The following is a 19,824-nucleotide window of genomic DNA, read 5'->3' on the forward strand; positions in this document are numbered from 1 at the left end:
GGTTTTTCTTCAGATTGTTTTTTACAAGCACTTCTTGTTTTGACCAACGATTTTAATCACGAGCTTACTCGACCAGAAAAATGCATGTTAAAATTAAAATTTTCTTCTCTTCGTAGAGCTGTATGAGTCTAAGAGAAAACAGAGCTTATTTCCTCAGGACAAAGCCAAATGAAACGACACTTGTAAATCACTTTTCTTATAGGTATGGCTTCTTTCAAAATCCGTAATTTGAGCCATTTAACTGTTCATCTCTCGCCAGTCCCGAGATCTGCGGTTATATTGTCTAAATTAACTACAGAAACCAAAATTTAGAGGGTTAAGTCTACCCATCACGCATAAGCGCCCGCGATGCATTTAATTTTGAATCGTATCAAAACTTTTATAAATTTGTACTCCATATCATCTCAGCGATAGATTAATTTCTTTCCCAGCTCTATTTTGAGACTAGGAATGACTTGTACAGGCCCCTACTTTATACAAGTGGCTCGTCACTAAGTATTTAAACCATTATTGTGCCGCTAACTCGCGTATAGAAGAAACATTGAAGCATGAGAGTGAAAGTGCTCGCGCATCTTTAATGAAAGGCTTTTATTACAAAGATTCGCGCCCGCGCGCGCTCTTGTTTGGCTTAAGTGAAAATGCACATGCGCAGGGAAAATGTCAATTGAGTGCTATTCGAATAACATTTAAAAATATATCTTAATAATTCTGAGAAGATTATGGATAAAAAGCTTCAACTTTTTTAGGATCTTACCAATTTCCTTCTTGATCCGGGTTTGATTTCCGCTCATGGTCCACCACAAACAAGTGAGTGTAGCTTCTATGATGTATAAGTACTTAATTCGCTTTAGAAAGTATCGGCTGTGCCAGAGTAGGTGCACCGCTGGCCCAGCCCGGCAAGGCTCACTTCCGCCTCCTGAGACCCCGCTTGCCACGTTGGATGTGGCACGTTAGTCAGAGAAGAATCTAGCGCCGGTCCCCTTCATCTGTGCTGGGGCGATGAATGGGACCGGAACGGGGATCAGGAAGAGAAGTGATCACCTGCCGTCACCTTCGTTTTACTTTTTATTTTGGTATCTTGGGTTATTTCACGTTCGGTACAACAAACTTGAGCCTGCGATATGGTTCCGTTTTGTATTGGTGGAGTTGTAAATTTAAGATTGCACGGAACTGTTTCCCTATTATATTTTCACGGCTTCCCTCGCCAAAGAAAGAAAGTTGGCTGCCTTACGATGGAGCTGGCGCAGGAATAAGATTAATGAGGTATTTTACCAGTCTTACTCACTCTCTCTATATATATATATATATATTTGGTATTACTGCTGGCTTTGCGCGTTTCGGTTGATGAAATGACGGCCAAGCCAACAAATTGATGAAGAATGTAACTTCTATAGCTTACTTGTTTGACGTTAGTGATGTAAATTTTCACGAAAAATCTTTCATTTAACGGATATGAGCACTGTGCGATGTTTCTACATTTACAGAAGTTTTTTCGTCAGATTATATTTCACAAGCACTTCCTGTTTTGACCAACGATTTTAATCACGAGCTTACTCGACCAGAAAAATGCATGTCTCGGCTAGTGTTCTTGGGAAACTTCTCGATTCATCGGCTAGCTACCTGAGCTAAGGAAAAAGCATCTTATATTGTTTCGTTGTTGTTCGCGTCGTGTCTGTTTAGTCCTAGTGATAGCGAAATGCGCTTGGGATCAGTCATGTATAGTATATCTAATCACAGGCAAACCAACATATCAGTGTGCCGATATAAATTAAGAATCCTTTGTGTGTTTAATCACTGAACTGTAATTCTTTTTTTTTATCCTCGCTTGGCCCTTAAAAATTGTTTACTGATTCAATGTTGATCGTTGCAGTTTAAAGAGAGAAGCTTTTGTGACAGGCTTAGAGTTGTTGAAGACCTACGTGTAACAACTGACTGTAAACATAAGAAGTTATAAATTCAATTAAATTTTGTTTTAAATGCAATAAGTCTGATAAAATCCTAAGGATAACAAGGTTTGGACTTGGATAACGTTACAACAGATGTGTCTAACACTTCTGCACATGAAGATGATAGTAATTATTAAAATGCTCAATAAGTTATAAATGTTTCAAGATTTCAACTTGTGCTACCAGTGTTTCCCCTTTAGGAGAAAATTTTGTGACAGTGGCCATGAATATTAATTTCTTGTCAAAGCTTGCAGCAGACATAACAAATTTCATTTTGTTTTAGGTAGGCAGATCTCTTGTGTAGAATCTCGAATGGAGCGTGGATGACCAAGTCCTCCTTATTGTTAGTGAATATATTTATGGCTCAGTAATTTATTAATTGGTCAATGTGCATTCTTCGATCTAGTCAAATTTTATGAAATTTAATGTGCTTTGACAAGAGCATTGTTTGGACGCAGTCAGGAATGTAATTCATATGCATTTTGTAAAATACAATTCTGAGAATGAGCTGTCTTAGATGAAATAATGCTTGTGTGATAAATCTTAGTTGAAAATTCGCAAATAAATGTTATAAATTTTATATTTTGGAATTTTAAGATTAGCATTGTAGTAACTTGATATTTGAATAAATTCAGGGTTCAGCCTTCACAAATGATTGGGCCATCTTGCTTAAAAAATGCTATTTATTTTTATGAAAGGCCATTTTCCTCGTTAAAAGTAAACTTAGGTATCTGGAAAATATTTTCATAACTTCAGGCTTCACGTTGTTACCATAGTATGCTAACAACAGAACGCTTTATGTTCTTGATTGCTTTCCGCCCCATGCTTGGGTGTGACTCATTTTATGAAATCTGCTGATCTGATCACAGCAGATCTGAGTCAGTCTTAGATGACATTCCGTCAGGTTGGGATATGACTCAGGCTCAGATCTAAGTCAGTCTCTAATGTGACTCAGGCGTGGATAAGACTCAGAGTGGGACGTGACTCTGGCTCTCTTGTAACTCATGAAATGGGTTTGCTCATTTTGTTGGGGGAGGGGGGGTAGAGGGGGGCATGTTTCTTGCTTAATCTGACTCAAGAGGTTTGCAGAGTTATTCAAACAAACGGATTTGAGTCATTGCAAAAATTATGTCACTGCATATTTACTAATGTTAATTAACGAATATCTGTGCATTACGAAGTGTTCGACAAGAGTTCGACCATAATTGTTGACTTAAACAAGCAATTATCACTCCGTAATTTGTGCCAGCTTGTTTCAAGTTATTTAGTATATCTATAATTTAAAAATATTGAGAATTGGATGTCAACGTTTTTGGAGGATTTTACACCTCAAAACAAGGACTAATCATGTAGTTAGGATAAAATTATAACAAAAACAGGAGTTTGGGAGAAATTGGCATGGGATCACAGACATCAAGCCGGATTTACTCCCATTAAATCTCCCCCAGCTCCGCGAATGTCGTCAAGTTTCTTCAAAATTTCAGTCACATCTCTTGAGAATTTGTGTAAGACAAACTCTAAACTGCATGGAAAGATGCTGTTTACTTCTCTTCGTCACATGGATTACTTCATATTTATCATTGTCCTATTCCTATAAAAAATGAGAACACCTCGTGTTCTCTGCATTTTGGCGCAATCATAGCCGACTGTCTCTGTGGTAATCGCTTCTCTTTTGACCTGGGCAGTTATTGTGGTCCTCACAGGAATGCTTTCATTGAAAAGATTACGTAAGGAGTGCGTTACAAAAGGGGTGAAGTTGTTCTTTAGAATTTCTGACGGGAAACGCACTTTAAGAATCTCGTGTTTAAAATTCAAGTTCAAAATTTAAAAATATCGGATTTGACGCTAAGTTTAAGCATAGACACTCTTTTAGAAAACAACTCAGTAACTCGTTTTGAAGCTTCAGTTAGAATAACATTAGCATTTTAAGATAATTATGCAACCTGCGAATGATTCGTTTCCGCCTCAGTGCTAAGTTACATGTAAACTCTTGCAAATACCTAGATTGTTTTCAGAAAATGTGTCCGTTTCTTCTCAGGCTGCGATTTGGCCTTAGTTGTCTCGTTGAAGCACCCAAAGGGTTGATGTCAACTGCAGTATTCAGTTATCCAAATATTAATGGAGTTAACTATTTTAATTCTTTCATTCTGGTCACCCAACAACATCTCTAATTATTGCAAATTCAACAAGTGTCACCAATGTTTTTATTGATACCCATCGATTTTGCTGGTGACTTTCCGGTAGCCGTATATCAAATTTGCTGTGGTTGGGGATAAAATGAACGGGTTCTTTCGAGGGAAAATAACTACACATGCGCATCCAACTCTCCAAAGAAGAAGCCTTATTTCGTCTGTAAAATTTCGAAGAAGAATTCGACACCTATATTTTACTGCTGTTCTCGTCATGTATTTCTGAGATGACCGCTATGTCCAATTGCGCATGAAAAAAGGCTCACTTCAAGTCCCATAAGTCAGTGAATGTCGAGTCTGTTGCAAATATATTGCTTTCAATTAGTAATTATATTTGGTCACGCAAGGACTCGGCGGAGTTCCTTCGTGACTCGGCAGTGTTCGGCTTATAAAACGTCAAGGTCTTGTAAAACAGCACTTGCTCCCGCTTGCGTTACTGACGTAGGCTTGAGACCTAATGACACCAAAAAAAGTATAAAAGTGAAAAAGAAAAGAAAAAAGTATAAAACGGGAGTCACTTTAAGTATAATAATTATCTGTTAGAGAAGCACACTTTCCCCTTTACCGATTAAAACTCCCAAAAAAAGTATAAAAGAACTGAAAAACACACAAAAAAATAATAAAATCGCCGACGCTGTCGTCGTCGTTTCATTTTTTTCATGTGTTATTTTACTTGAGTTACTTGCCAAAATCTTCATGTTTATTCTCAACGATATCTGCTTTACACTTCTTTCAATTCTAGTTCTGAAAACTTGTTGTTCAAACAACATTTCCAACTGACACCTTCCCTTACTCCCCCCGCCTTTCTGCTTGAAACGTATTGCTGTTGTTAGAAGAAGCTTCTTTTTGGTCAGCACTGTGATTGAAAGGATTAAACGAGACAAACAGCTTCTAATGTTTAACTGAAGTGACTCAAGGCAAGGAGAAAATGCACTGAATACCAAAATATTGCAATTTCTTTCATTTATTAAGCTGTGCGATTCAAAGTCTCCGGTTGTTCGGATTAAGCCCTTTCACTCCCTCACTCCCATGAGTGACCAAAGATTCGCGCCCGCGCTCGCTCTTGTTTGGCTTGAGTGAAAATGCACATGCGTGGGGAAAATGTCAATTGAGTGCTATTCGAATAACATTTAATAATATAACTTAATATTTCTGAGAAGATTATGGATAAAAAGCTTTAACTTTTTTAGGATCTTACCCATTTCCTTCTTGATCCGGGTTTGATTTCCGCTCATGGTCTACCACAAACAAGCGAGTGTAGCTTCTGTGATGTATAAGTACTTAATCCGTTTTTTCAGAGTATCGGCTGTGCCAGAGTAGGTGCACCGCTGGCACAGCCCGGTAGGGCTCATTTCTGCCTCCTGAGACCCCGCTTGCCACGTTGGATGTGGCACGTTAGTCAGAGAAGAATCTAGCGCCAGTCCCCTTCATCTGTGCTGCACCGGTGAATGGGACCGGAACGGGGATCAGGAAGAGAAGTGATCACCTGCCGTAACCTTCGTTTTACTTTTTATTTTGGTATCTTGGGTTATTTCACGTTCGGTACAACAAACTTGAGCCTGCGATATGGTTCCGTTTTGTATTGGTGGAGTTGTAAATTTAAGATTGCACGGAACTGTTTCCCTATTATATTTTCACGGCTTCCCTCGCTAAAGAAAGAGAGTTGGCTGCCTCACGATGGAGCTGGCGAGGAATGAGATTAATGGGGTATTTTACCAGTCTTAATCACTCTCCAGTTCCAAATATATTTGGTACTACTGCTGGCTTTGCGCGTTTCGGTTGATGAAATGACGACCAAGCCAAGAAGTTGATGAAGAGTGTAACTTCTATAGCTTACTTGTTTGACGTTAGTGATGTAAATTTTCACGAAAAATCTTTTATTGAACGGATATGAGCACTGTGCGATGTTTCTACATTTACAGAAGGTTTTTCGTCAGATTATATTTCACAAGCACTTCCTGTTTTGACCAACGATTTTAATCACGAGCTTACTCGACCAGAAAAATGCATGTCTCGGCTAGTGTTCTTGGGAAACTTCTCGATTCATCGGTGAGCCCCCTAAGCTAAGGAAAAAGAATCTTATATTGTCTCGTTGTTGTTTGCGTCGTGTCTGTTTAGTCCTAGTGATAGCGAAATGCGCTTGGGATCAGTCATGTATAGTATATCTAATCACAGGCAAACCAACATATCAGTGTGCCGGTATAAATTAAGAACCTTTGTGTGTTTATTCACTGAACCGTAATTCTTTTTTTTTATCCTCGCTTGGCCCTTAAAAATTGTTTACTGATTCAAAGTTGATCGTTGGAGTTTAAAGAGAGAAGCTTTTGTGACAGGCTTAGAGTTGTTGAAGACCTACGTGTAACAACTGACTGTAAACATAAGAAGTTATAAATTCAATTAAATTTTGTCTTAAATGCAGTAAGTCTGATAAAATCCTAAGGATAACAAGGTTTGGACTTGGATAACGTTATAACAGATGTGTCTAACACTTCTGCACATGAAGATGATAGTAATTATTAAAGTGCTCAATAAGCTATAGATGTTTTAAGATTTCAACATGCGCTACCAATGTTTCCCCTTCAGGAGAAAATTTTGCGACAGTGGTCTATGAATATTAATTTCTTGTCAAAGCTTGCAGCAGACATAACAAATTTCATTTTGTTTTAGGTAGGCTGATCTCTTGTGTAGAATCTCGAATGGAGCGTGGATGACCAAGGACTCCTTATTTTGATTGAATATATATGGCTCAGTAATTTATTTATTGATCAATTTGCATTCTTCGATCTAGTCAAATTTTATGAAATTTAATGTGCTTTGACAAGAGCATTGTTTGGACGCAGTCAGGAATGTAATTCATATGCATTTTGTAAAATACAATTCTGAGAATGAGCTGTCTTAGATGAAATAATGCTTGTGTGATAAATCTTAGTTGAAAATTCGCAAATAAATGTTATAAATTTTATATTTTGGAATTTTAAGATTAGCATTGTAATTACTTGATATTTGAAGAAATTCAGGGCTCAGCCTTCACAAATGATTGGGCCACCTTGCTTAAAAAATGCTATTTATTTTTATGAAAGGCCATTTTTCATCGTTAAAAGTAAACTTAGGTATCTGGAAAATATTTTCATAACTTCAGGCTTCACGTTGTTGCCATAGTATGCTAACAACAGAACGCTTTATGTTCTTGATTGCTTTCCGCCCCATGCTTGGGTGTGACTCATTTTATGAAATCTGCTGATCTGATCACAGCAGATCTGAGTCAGTCTTAGATGACATTCCGTCAGGTTGGGATATGACTCAGGCTCAGATCTAAGTCAGTCTCTAATGTGACTCAGGCGTGGATAAGACTCAGAGTGGGACGTGACTCTGGCTCTCTTGTAACTCATGAAATGGGTTTGCTCATTTTGTTGGGGGGGGGGGGGGTAGAGGGGGAATGTTTCTTGCCTGATCTGACTCAAGAGGTTTGCAGAGTTATTCAAACAAACGGATTTGAGTCAATGCAAAAATTATGTCACTGCACATTTACTAATGTTAATTAACGAATATCTGTGCATTACGAAGTAGAACAAATGGAAACAAGTGTTCGAGCATAATTGTGGACTGAAACAAGCAATTATCACTCCGTAATTTGTGCAGCTTGTTTCAAGTTATTTAGTATATCTATAATTTAAAAAAATTGAGAATTAGATGTAAACGTTTTTGGAGGATTTTACACCTCAAAACAAGGACTAATCATGTAGTTAGGATAAAATTATAACAAAAACAGGACTTTGGGAGGAATTGGTGTGGGATCACAGACATCAAACCGGATTGATACTCTCATTAAATCTCCCCCAGCTCCGCGAATGTCGTCAAGTTTCTTCAAAATTTCAGTCACATCTCTTGAGAATTTGTGTAAGACAAACTCTAAACTGCATGGAAAGATGCTGTTTACTTCTCTTCGTCACATGGGTTACTTCATATTTAACATTGTCCTATTCCTATAAAAAATGAGAACATGTCGTATTGTCTGCATTTTGGCGCAATCATAGCCGACTGTCTCTGTGGTAATCGCTTCTCTTTTGACCTGGGCAGTTATTGTGGTCCTCACAGGAATGATTTCATTGAAAAGATTACGTAAGGAGTGCGTTACAAAAGGGGTGAAGTTGTTCTTTAGAATTTCTGACGGGAAACGCACTTTAAGAATCTCGTGTTTTAAAATTCAAGTTCAAAATTTAAAAATATCGGATTTGACGCTAAGTTTAAGCATAGACACTCTTTTAGAAAACAACTCAGTAACTCGTTTTGAAGCTTCAGTTAGAATAACATTAGCATTTTAAGATAATTATGCAACCCGGAAATGATTCGTTTCCGCCTCAGTGTTAAGTTACATATAAACTCTTGCAAATACCTAGATTGTTTTCAGAAAATGTGTCCGTTTCTTCTCAGGCTGTGATTTGGCCTTGGTTGTCTCGTTGAAGCACCCAAAGGGCAGATGTCAACTGCAGTATTCAGTTATCCAAATATTAATGGAGTCAACTATTTTAATTCTTTCATTCTGGTCACCCAACAACATCTCTAATTATTGCAAATTCAACAAGTGTAACTAATGTTTTTATTGATACCCGTCGATTTTGCTGGTGACTTTCTGGTAGCCGTATATCAAATTTGCTGTGGTTGAGGATAAAATGAACGGGTTTTTTCGAGGGAAAATAACTACACATGCGCATCCAACTCTCCAAAGTAGAAGCCTTGTTTCGTCTGTAAAATTTCGAAGAAGAATTCGACACCTATATTGCACTGCTGTTCTCGTCATGTAGTTCTGAGATGGCCGTTATATCCAACTGGGCATGAAAAGGAGGCTCACTTCAAGTCCCATAAGTCAGTGATTGTCGAGTCTGTTGCAAATATATTGCTTTCACTTAGCATATATATTTGGTCACGGCAGGAGTTCCTGCGTGACCCGGCAGTGTTCGGCTTGCAAAACGTCACTATGGTCTTGTAAAACAGCACTTGCTCCCGCTTGCGTTACTGACGTAGGCTTGAGACCTGTGACACCAAAAAAAAAAAAAGAAAAATGAAAAAGAGAAAAAAATAATAAAATGTGAGTCACGCGTTGCGAACATTACGTGTGCACAAAAAAATTGAAAACTTTGTCGATAAAAACTCCCCAAAAAAATATAAAAGAACTGAAAAACCACACAGAAAAATAATAAAATTGCCGACGCTGTCGTCCTCGTCGTTTTATTTTTATTTTTCATGTTTTATGTTACTTATGTTACTGGCCAAAATCTTCATGTTTATTCTCAACAATATCTGCCATACACTTCTGTCAATTGTAGTTCTGAGAATTTGGGTTTTAAATCAAACATTTCCAACTGGTACCTTTCCTTACCCCCGGCCCCCCCCCCCCCCTCCCCCACCTTTCTGCTTGAAATGTATTGCTGTTGTTAGAAGAAGTTTCTTTCTGGTCAGCACTGCGGTTGAAAGGATTAAACAAGACGAACAGCTTCTCATGTGTAACTGAAGTGACTCGAGGCAAGGAGAAAATGCACTGAATACCAAATTATTGCAGTTTCTTTCATTTATCAAGCTGTGCGATTCAAAGTCTTCGGTTATTCGGATTTAACCCTTTCACTCCCATGCGTGACCAAGACAGAATTTCTCCTTACAATATCAATACAACATCAAACGGGCAAGTGATGAGAATATAGAAAAATATCACTTAGGGAATTATAAGTTGATCCAATATCAAATTCTCTAAACTAACATCACAAGAACTGTATGGCAGGCAGTAAGGAGAATTACTAATGAGATCTTAGGGGTTAAAGGGTTAACCCTTTATGATCGAACATTAATATGCAAGCTCGCCGTACTGTTCTTTATACATTTTCTAAAGTCCTACATGGATAATTTGTCTAATAATAAAGACCTTCTTGAGTTCGCGATTATTTCTTTTATTCCCTTGACCTCAATGTTTGTTTCTGTAGGGAGAAATCAGATGCTAATCACCCCTATGGGTTAAGGGTTTTGAAATCGAAGAGCGTTAAGCGCTCAGACGGAGATTGTCACGCGATCGACAAACTCTATGTCTGTTTTCTTCCCAGCACGTTCAGGCTTATGAATACAGGCTAAAAGAAAACCGAAAAAATCATTATTAATAGACATATTTAATAGATAACTCTTGAAACAATTTTTTAATACATTTTTTATACAATATTCGGTTGGCCTCTTCCTAGCCATCAGCACTACACAGAACTTCAAACTTACCATATGATTTGCATTTCACATCTTTTAAAAGACCCAAATAATCTCTGTTGATAGTTTGCGGATCTCTTTAGATATATTCCATACGAAAACCATGAAATATTAATTGCTTTCTTACTGTTTAACGAGACTAGAATAATCTCTTTTGTTTTCCCGCAGTCTCCAAGGCTGTTTTCATTACATTTATAGTTCATGCTGATTTTTCTTCAAATGTTTTTTTTTTTTTATGTACAAATTCGGTATCAACCGTGTATGTTGAATAAAAGAGGCAATAGAGCAAATTTAATTTTACTGAAACTGATGGCGGCAGCGCAATTGTAACGTCTTGACGATAATACCTGATTCCTAACCATCGAGCTTGCAATTCAGTTTTAAGCATTAACCGTCGTTGCGAAAATCTTTTCAAGTACTTCACCCGGTTAAATCTCGATAAGGTTTGATTGCGTAAATGCTAAAGCCTTTAATCTGAATAAACGGAGCTGAAGCTTTGAGAAGTTTGAAGATTTTCGCTGCTGGCTCCTCTTCCAAGGTGAAACTGGTCTAGTAGCCATTCCAGTCGAACTTTATCGTCGCTCAATTTTCTCTGGTATTGTCCTTTTAGAACCCTCCTAAGATCCTTTTTTTCGTTAGTGTACTTATTCTCCATTTCAAGTTTGTCTCGCTCGAATTTTAGCCGCAAAGTTTGTATTTCCAGCTCGTAACATTTCTCTAGCTGTTCTTTTTGATATTTCAAGACAGAAATATCATGTTCGTAACCTTGAATTTCCGACTCGAATTTCAGCTTCTCTTGTTGTAAAATGCGCCGGAAATCCACGTCAAATTTACGTCTGATATCTTCTTTCTCTTTGCGAAAGTGTTCCTCCATGTCAGACTTTTCCCTCCTAAAGATGTTCATTAAGTCGTTTTTCTGCTTTTTGAATCGCTTTTCCATGTCAATGATTTCCGACGCGAACTGGTGCTCGACTTGTTTGTGTTTATTAGCGTAGTGCGACTGCATCCTGTTCTTTTCTTGGGTCAGTGATTTTAACAAGTCCTCTCTGTCCACGCTTAACTCGGCATCTAAGAGCGATTTGAAGTGCATGTCCACCTCAGGTTGCTCATGGTTGTACACTGTTTCTAAAAGCGCGTTTTCCTCCAAATAAATATTTTCCAGATCCCCTAAGCCTTGACACAAAGTTCGCTTTAATTCCTTTTCTACGTCCTCGATTCGTTCGAGTTCTTTGCGTATTGTCACATCCATTTCTATCTTTTCTGCCCTAAAGCCCTCTTCTTTTTCCTTCAAATTTTTTTCAAAACTTTTCTTTAATTCCTTTTTCTCCCTCTCAAAATTTTCCAAAAGGTTTTCCTTTTCGCGATCCCACGAATTCATCAACACTGATTTCTCGTCGTCAAACGACAGTTTCAAAACGTGTTTCGCCTCCTGGAATTCCAAGCGAATATTATCCTTTTCTTTCAAGAATGCCTGTCTCATTTCTTCTTTCTCGCATTCAAAAGCCTTTTTCATGTTCTCCTTTTCGGCTTCAAACGCAAAGCGCATTTCGTTTTTCTCATCTTCATGGGCGCACTCAACCAATTCTCGGTCTTGAAGAAATCTGCGAACGATTTCCGCTTTCTCCTCCAGAAACTGTCGCTCTTCGTCCGAGACGTCGAAGAGGTGTCCTTCAGAGTTCTTCGACAAGGACCTTTCCATAGCTTACCGTTTGATTTATAAGCTCGAATTTTACAATCTTATTTAAAATGAAAGCGCATTTCACGACGGTAGAACTCAAGCCGCGCCAGTGATCCTTGATCGAGACATTTTATAGTCGATCGATAATCCGGAAACCCTGCGTGCGCACTATTATAACCACGACTTTCCATTAATGGCTTGTCACTTTTTTAACGTCAAGGCTCTTCTGGTTTTTCAACAGCCAAGAATAGCACACAACGGATCCGTTTCTCTTAACGCTCAGCCGACTTAAAAAAATCAGTGATCTGTGAACGACGTCGATAAACACAGTGTAGCTAACTTTCGATTATTTTAGACAAACACTTTTACTTTCAGCCAAATCTGCATATAAATCGATTTTGATGCTATCTAGGACTGAACCAATTGTCGGGTTTTGACAGTGGAATAATTGCTAAAAACACCACCTGGCGAGGCTCAGTCGAAGCTAATTGATTCTACGTTGGTCGACACACACTTTTAGCAAAGTTGAAAAGCGGTAGTCATTCGTGAGAAACTTCATAAAAAATTTCCTTTAGCGAATTAGGGCCAAGAAATAAACAGCTTTGTCTATGCGTAAAAGTTCTCTTTGAAGGCAGAATTAATGTGATACAAATAACCTCTTTACTGAAAGTTGACCTCCACCAATGATAATTTAAGACAGTAAATTTCAAGGTCTATTTATTTTGTGAGAAACGCTTTACAAATTTAAGCCCGATGTCAAGCACTTTACTGTTTGAAAATGAGAAATTAATTCACATACCCTGAGGGAGACAGGTACCCGAAAGTTCATTACTTCTCGTCCTGTCACCGTCTAGCTTGGAGCTGAGACGTTTGTTTTGAAAACATTTTATTGACAAGCAATCCGTGTTTTAGCCGGTTGAATGATTTAGAAGATACATACACCCACTCGACTTCAGTTGCGTCACCAACTGTACCAAAACATTTAAGCTTGCTGTACTTCTGCGGTTGAATTTAATTTTGTAGTAGAATTTCGTGGTTACTCATTCTAAAAAAGAAGTTTTTATGACGTTGTTAGCCCTGTTTTGTCATGACTCGGCCATGAGCACACCACTCGTGAGGCAAGATAGATTGAAGTTTAACCTCCAGGCAGATTTGAGAACTCAAGCTTTGAAATCGGCTCGCATTGAGGGCGTTATACGGGCCGCCTATAACAGTATTTATAACTACAGAGTTCTCCGTGTTATTAGGAAGACTATACATAATAATGTCTATCAAAAAAAAAATATTGCGCGTGTTTGGAAATTTGAAACAGTCAATTCCGTAGGTGCGGTTTAGGATTTCAAAGCAATAAATTATCGATTATTATCTGGAGACTACCGATAGAAGAGGTCGTCAATCATCGGAAGAGAACATGAAATGACACTCTGTTCAGAACTGAACTGAAAGTCAACATTTTAATCCCACAGATAATTGCGATTGGCTTCGTCGAGAAACCAATCTATTTTTTCACTGTCGATCGCATTGCTTCAGTTGAAAGCCTTATATGGCCAGTATTGGAACTATCCTGGTACAGTTTTAAACTTCAAAAACCAGACGAAAACCGTCACAGATGACTCCTTTCCTTGAAAAGGAAACAGATTCGATACTCACCCATCAATGAAAATGAAAAAAACAAATATATTTTTGGCTCTCCTTTCCTGATATTCGGCCATAACCTCAGTTAATTTTATACAGGATGTTCCCTCCCCTTCCCTCAACGAATAAAACCTTATTGTTAAGTGGTTGTCAATCGTCCAATGCAACAGCAAATCAGAAACATATGTAAAAGTTGATTGTGCTTCTGATCCACGAAGAGATTCCGCAACTTTCTGCAGTTCGCGTAGTCTTCCACGCGATACGTGGAGAAGAGCTGGGAACAAGCTGAGAACAAAGAGGTCGAATTCAACATGGCGGCGGATGTGGTTGGGTGTGATGGAAAATCACAGCGAAGCTTTAGTATAAAACCCCGAACAGGAAGGGAAATTGACATTTCTTTCATTTTAAACATATTTTATGGCATTTGGTGACATTTGGACTTAAAACAGATGGAAATGGTAGCCCCAAAATAGAGAAATGAAAGCCATATTTCTCTTCATGTCAGAAAGCTGCAAAAAGAGGTACATGCGCGTGGAGAAATCCTGTTATAAGCGGGTTATTTTGTTATGTTTCTTCAGCCTGATCTTTTACTTTGCTGACTTTGCTAGTTCTTAAGTTCGTATGCTAGTAAACTAAGTTAATGATTAATCTGATAACTCAGCTACTTGCTGATTATGCTCATGCTACTGTTGAAAAGTTTTGCTCGGCTGGAAATTCGAAATTCGGTGTGTGTGTATGTGTTTTTAAACAGGAGCCTCTTTTTATTTACCACCACGATACAGATATATTCCCTTGCCGGTATATATACATTTTATGGAAATGTATATACATCTGTCTCAATATATGCTGATTTATGATGCAATAGTAATTAAAAACTGATTTAAGCATCAGTTAGTGGTCTTCAAACCACAGTGCATAAAGCATGTGCAAACTTGTGAAAAGTACAAAATAAGCACTCAGGGTCCACCTAAGGGTGAGTCCAGCATTTGGGTTACTTTCTAAACTTCTTAAGCGCTTCAATTAAGCAATACAATCAACTCTCTCGCAAGCCAGCACCCTCAGCTATTGGAAGAAGTGTCTATTGGTAGAGCTGTCTGCCTAGGAGAATTATTCCCATAAGCAGACACCAAAGGAAAATAGGTTATATTATGTAAAAGAGAAACGAGGAAAGTAGACCATAATGAACATGGCCATAATGTGACATTACAAATGTTATGTCCGACTCTGGTTTTTCTGTGGACAAATTGAGATTTGACAAAACTGATCCTGACTGTTCTGTTGCTCTCTAAAAGGTCATATTTTTATTGATTTGCAAGATAAAGACAAATTTCATTGCCAAGAGTCAATTATTATGCATGGGGTGGCCACTTACAGGAGTAGGAGGAGAGTGTAAACAAAAGAAAAATCTAATTTTCATTGGTATCAGATAGTATTGTGCTTTCACAGAAATTGTTTTCATTGCTGCTCCTTAAATTAGAGCTTCACAGAGTCCTCATCTAAGTCAACAGCAAGTGCTAATTGAACCCCTTAGGAAAAATTTTAAAATACAAACTCCAAATTCTTGCATCATAAACTTACAGTACGCAGTTACTGTGTGGTGTTTGTTCCCTTGTTAATGAGGCTCAGTTCTAGAAAAATTAAACCAGTTCCTCCTGGTGCATGGGTGACTGTGATTTTTATTACAAGTAGATTGAGAAATTTAGTTTAGCTGTTTCATTTTTAACGTGCTACAAAATTTACACTGTAGATCTCAGGATGCAACCTTTCAATTCACCTGCCGTTGTGCAATTTATGATACTTGCCAATCAGATGATACTTACTTTGTGTAATGTTCTTGAGGATTTTGATGAATGCACAACTGATCTGTGAACAAACTGTTTCATGATATTCTCAATAGGGTAGTTTAAATGGTTCATAGAGAGAGGAATTCCTTCTGTCATGGTTCAGTGTGTTCATACTCATCATCAATGGGACCATGAGTATGGGATGCTTACTTGCATTCAGGAATTGGTTAACATGAATCTAACTTTGTTATGAAATCTGTTATATGATAAGCTGAATTATGCACACTGTTGATTGGCTCTTATCTATGATCAGTTAGAGTACAGATTGATACCTCAATGAATCACTATTAACAACATTTTGCTTTTTTATCATATGAAGCAAATAGAATCCATGTTGCTGTGGGTCTGTACTGTAATACACAATGTGTCTTTTTTTTGTCCTTACCACATTATGATGTCATCTGTGATCTATTACTGAACAGAAGCATGAAATAATGGAATCTATTTTTTGATCAGAAAATCTTCATCCTACGTTAACACTTGCCATAATTTCTATTCTTACCCCAACCCACATCAGATGGGGAAGGTCTGCATTGCAGACTGATTGTAGGAGACCCTTATCAATTGGGAGAATCAGTTGTTAGTTATGCCCCAATCAATTTGATTCTTCAACCGGCAACCCATGTGCATTTGGCTGTGTCTTTGCAGAGGGGTTGGGTAATTTTAACCTTGCATGGGTGAGGTTGGGCATTTGAACTGGAAGTGTCAAGTCTTACAAGTGTCATACACATGTTTTAAATAAATGGAGGAATTTGATGGTAAAGGGTCTGCTTTTGTGAGTTAATGGCTTAGAAATACAATTTTCACATTATAGAATGATGCTCACAAGCAAATACCCAACAGAGGGTTTTATTTTACTGTTTTGAAATTTTTGATCACTCAAAGTTCAAAGCATGATCATGATATTTTTATTTGTTTTCAGAAGAATCTTTCACACTGAAGAAGTAGAAACAAGACAAAAGTAGAACTGTTTTCTTACCAGAATTGTGAAAAAGAGGAATGTTCATGCTGTATCACAATAAGAAAAGGTACTCAAAGTTATTTAGAACAGTAGAGGTTGGTGTGTTAGTGAGTTTTCTTGACACTTGAAAGGACATTTTGAGAATTTCCCCCCCCCCCCCCTTAGTGAATCATTCATGTTTTGCAACAAGTCATGAAAGATCAGTAAACTTGTTTGCCTTGTTAAATTTTTTGACTGTGTATTTCACAGAGCTTCAGGGGTTGTAAAGTACATTTGGTTTTGTGGTGACTGATAGTTTATTGATCTAATGCTACTTTGATGTTATGGACCAAAGCAATTCTAAAATATTATAAGTGCTAGCTCAATTGGCTGACACAGTGGTTGACTAACCAGTGGACTAACTGACAAACTGATTGGTTTGCTAAGGGAATTCTCAGATAAATAGCATGGTTTGTCCATTCAATAACTAATTCACTGACTGCTGCATAACTGAACCAGTGAGTGTTTGCAGACTAATGTGCAGACTGGCTACTCAGTGGGCTGACTCTGTGCATGACTGACCAGTGACCAACTGTTGGGCTGGCAGGTTGACTGTCTTGATAGTTAACTGACCATCAGACTGACTAACCTAGTGACTGCTAAGGTCGTATCCACTGACAGATGAACCTCACAGGTAGTCCATCAAGTGTCTAAGACTCTGGCTGGCTAACTGATCTAGTAATCAACTGGTTTGCCAAGGGTATGCACCCTTAACCCTTCAACTCCCAGATCAAATTTGTAATTCTCCCTACTGTTAACTATACAATTCTTATAATGTTAGTTCAGAGAATTTAGTGTTGGATCATTAACCTCAAATTGATCTTTTTCTTTATTCTCATCACTTGTCTAGTTGTTATTGTTTGCTAGATATTGTAAGGAGAAACTCTGTCTTGTTTACTCATGGGAGTTAAAGGGTTAACAGGCTAAGAGATGGCATGGCTAGATCACCAAAATGACTTAGTCACTGATTGTCTGGGTGGCTGACTGACTGACTAAAACATGAGCTGACTGACTTACTGACAAACTGGCTGAAAGAGTGCCTAACTAATGGCTGGTTTTACTGGAGGACTCTTGATGTAGTTAGCTTGAATGTCAAATTGGCTGACTGCTCTGCAGAGAGATTCATCAATACATGTAGCTGACTATTGGCTTTCTTTTTAAAGATTCTCACTGCTCAAGTATGGCCAAACCTGGATTAAAGTGCTTGGGTAATTGGGACATCAGTTGGATTAGAGAAGTGTGGCTCCTGCACACTATCAAGACCTGCAAAGTAACACAGCCAATTGACAGGACATAAAAAGGAGATAAATAAGATAGAAACCTGGCAGGTCAGTGTGTAAAATGATAACCTTTTCTCAAAGACGCAATGTAATTTTACAAGAAGAGAGCTTGAAACAATCTACTGGATGTTGAGATCTGTGAGGCAAATTCATCAAATCTGCCCAAACACACATTCCTGCAGTTACCTTATCACAGAGATTCAGAAATAAGTCATTAATGCAAAGGGGCAATACTTTTCTGGGGAAGGGAAAAAATCCAATTTCAAAATCTTTCGAGATCCATGACCCTTCAAGCAGCCTAAACTAGACCTGAGGAGCTCTGGTGCTTGGGTCATAGACTTTTTATTTTTTTGAGCTGAAATTAATGAAAAGGAAATGACATTAAAGTCCAGTTCCATATTGAGATTGTGACAGATGCAGGAGTACTTGAAATAATTAAATCATATGTAGCAGCCTCCACAGAAAAAAGGAAGGGGAAGAGACAAAATTTGATACATTAGCGTTTTTTAGCGTTTTTTTTTTTTGAATGTTGTGACGTGATAACGTCATAATCAGTGCTCATTCGAGTTGTACTGCAATAGCTGATATTTGTATTGATTTCTCAGGCCATTTTATGGGTGGGTACTTTGCATGACTGACTTCTTGAAAACTAGGTTGAAGCTCGTGCTAAAAATTTGATAGTCAACGTTTTTGAAGTACCATTCATGAAGCTGTAGGCTGATGAAAAAATAGACGTCCACTTGTTTTCTCTTCGTTCGAATAAAAACAGAACCCATGATATTTCACAAGGCATTTAGTTTGGTGTTGTTTGGTTCAGTTCATTTTCTCTGTAATATTACAGTAATATAATTAGCATTTACGGTGTCATCACATCTTCAAAGACCGAGAACGTAGTTCTGAAGAGTTTCGAGGTGTTTGAAAATGTGAATAAAATATTCATGTTATGTTGTTCTGTTCTCACTTGAATGTTTTGGTTTGTTTTTTTTGTTGTCTGTTTGTTTGTTGTTTTTTAAACAGTTTCCGTGTTGTTGTATTTAATGTGTTACTCTGGGGCCTTTGCATTATTTTAGCCCTTTACCTTGGTGTTTTATTGCACCGTTCCTTCTCTCCAGGTGAATGTTGTGAGTATAAAGGTGTTGACATTTTCCTCTTCTCCAATTTGTTTCAGATTTTGAAAGAAAGCATAGGAGAAGGAACTGATTCAAGATCTCTTTAACGTCTAAAGAAAGGAAGTAAGGCCAAGTATGTATTTTTGTTTGTTGGGATTTGATTTAAATTCTATTTATTGTAGAGTAAGAGGTGTCATATTTACTTTCCCTATTTCCAAGATAAATGTTTGCGGTCACAATTTACTTTTCAACTTTTGGAAGGAAGGCGGACTACTATCTACATTTGCCATATACAGATCTCCGTTTTCCCACTTTGTCTGATTTTGAAAACATTTATCACTAAGTAACTTTACATTTTGTCTGAAAAACTCGGCCAGTGGTTAGCAGTCTTTGCGTCTAATTTCTTCTTCAAATTTCTTGCGTATGTGGAGATGTCATTGAATTCCAAGAGGATGCGTAAATAATTTGCCGTCGGCGGATTTCTTGTTGTTGTTTTGTTATTTTAGAGGACAACAGGGAAATGTACAATTTTTAAGCGCACGTGCTCAGCTATTATTCTGCTCATTAAATCTTTTGTTTCGCCACGTTCTCGTTGCCATAGTAGGTCTGGCTATTATATGGTGCTGGCAAAGAGCTTAGAGTTGGGTAACAAGCTGATCTGGTTTCGATTATTGTAAAATTATAAGTTATAATTATTATTGTTGCTACCATTTTCTTCTTCCAAGTACTGAAAAGTTCACAAGTGTAAAATGGAGTTCAGAGGAGAAGAGAGTATCTTTTACTTGTTTTGGTGAGTATAATTGCTGTGTTACTGTGGACATTCTTAACAAAAATCTATGTAATTCGTTGGAATTTTCCGTTTTAGTCATTTGCATCGGCAAGTATTTTCGTAGAGCAGAAAAT

The 19,824-nt window shown here is 37.8% G+C and overlaps 2 protein-coding genes and 1 long non-coding RNA gene across 18 annotated transcripts in view; 1 reads left to right on the forward strand and 2 right to left on the reverse strand.

The window, feature by feature from the left end:
• LOC113679082 (uncharacterized) overlaps nucleotides 1–19,824 on the forward strand; it is a 121,973-nt gene that overhangs the window by 100,927 nt on the left and 1,222 nt on the right. For 2 of the 16 annotated variants that reach the window (XR_016186012.1, XR_016186013.1), the window contains 5 exons: nucleotides 2,230–2,289; nucleotides 16,458–16,560; nucleotides 17,696–17,860; nucleotides 18,981–19,054; nucleotides 19,647–19,711. The gene's annotated coding sequence lies outside the window, so the exon portion shown is untranslated. Of the gene's footprint in view, nucleotides 1–853; nucleotides 1,264–2,229; nucleotides 2,290–3,984; nucleotides 4,761–6,802; nucleotides 6,920–13,970; nucleotides 14,210–16,454; nucleotides 16,561–17,695; nucleotides 17,861–18,980; nucleotides 19,055–19,646; nucleotides 19,712–19,824 lie in introns of those variants that run through there. The other 14 variants (XR_016186011.1, XR_016186017.1, XR_016186014.1 and 11 more) reach the window with 14 other exon arrangements.
• On the reverse strand, nucleotides 2,612–4,119 carry LOC149046646 (uncharacterized). The gene is made up of 2 exons (XR_016186030.1): nucleotides 3,947–4,119; nucleotides 2,612–3,537 (listed from the first exon to the last, which is right to left on the reverse strand). It is a non-coding gene; the product is annotated as an uncharacterized LOC149046646 (long non-coding RNA).
• Nucleotides 10,269–12,537, reverse strand: LOC113679081 (uncharacterized). The gene has a single exon (XM_027196025.2). The coding sequence runs from the start codon at nucleotides 12,072–12,074 to the stop codon at nucleotides 10,845–10,847; it is 1,230 nt and encodes a 409-aa protein (XP_027051826.2). The 5' UTR covers nucleotides 12,075–12,537; the 3' UTR covers nucleotides 10,269–10,844.

This window comes from Pocillopora damicornis, chromosome 4 (assembly GCF_964200805.1).
Source record: "Pocillopora damicornis chromosome 4, jaPocDami1.2, whole genome shotgun sequence".
Lineage (NCBI taxonomy): Eukaryota > Metazoa > Cnidaria > Anthozoa > Scleractinia > Pocilloporidae > Pocillopora > Pocillopora damicornis.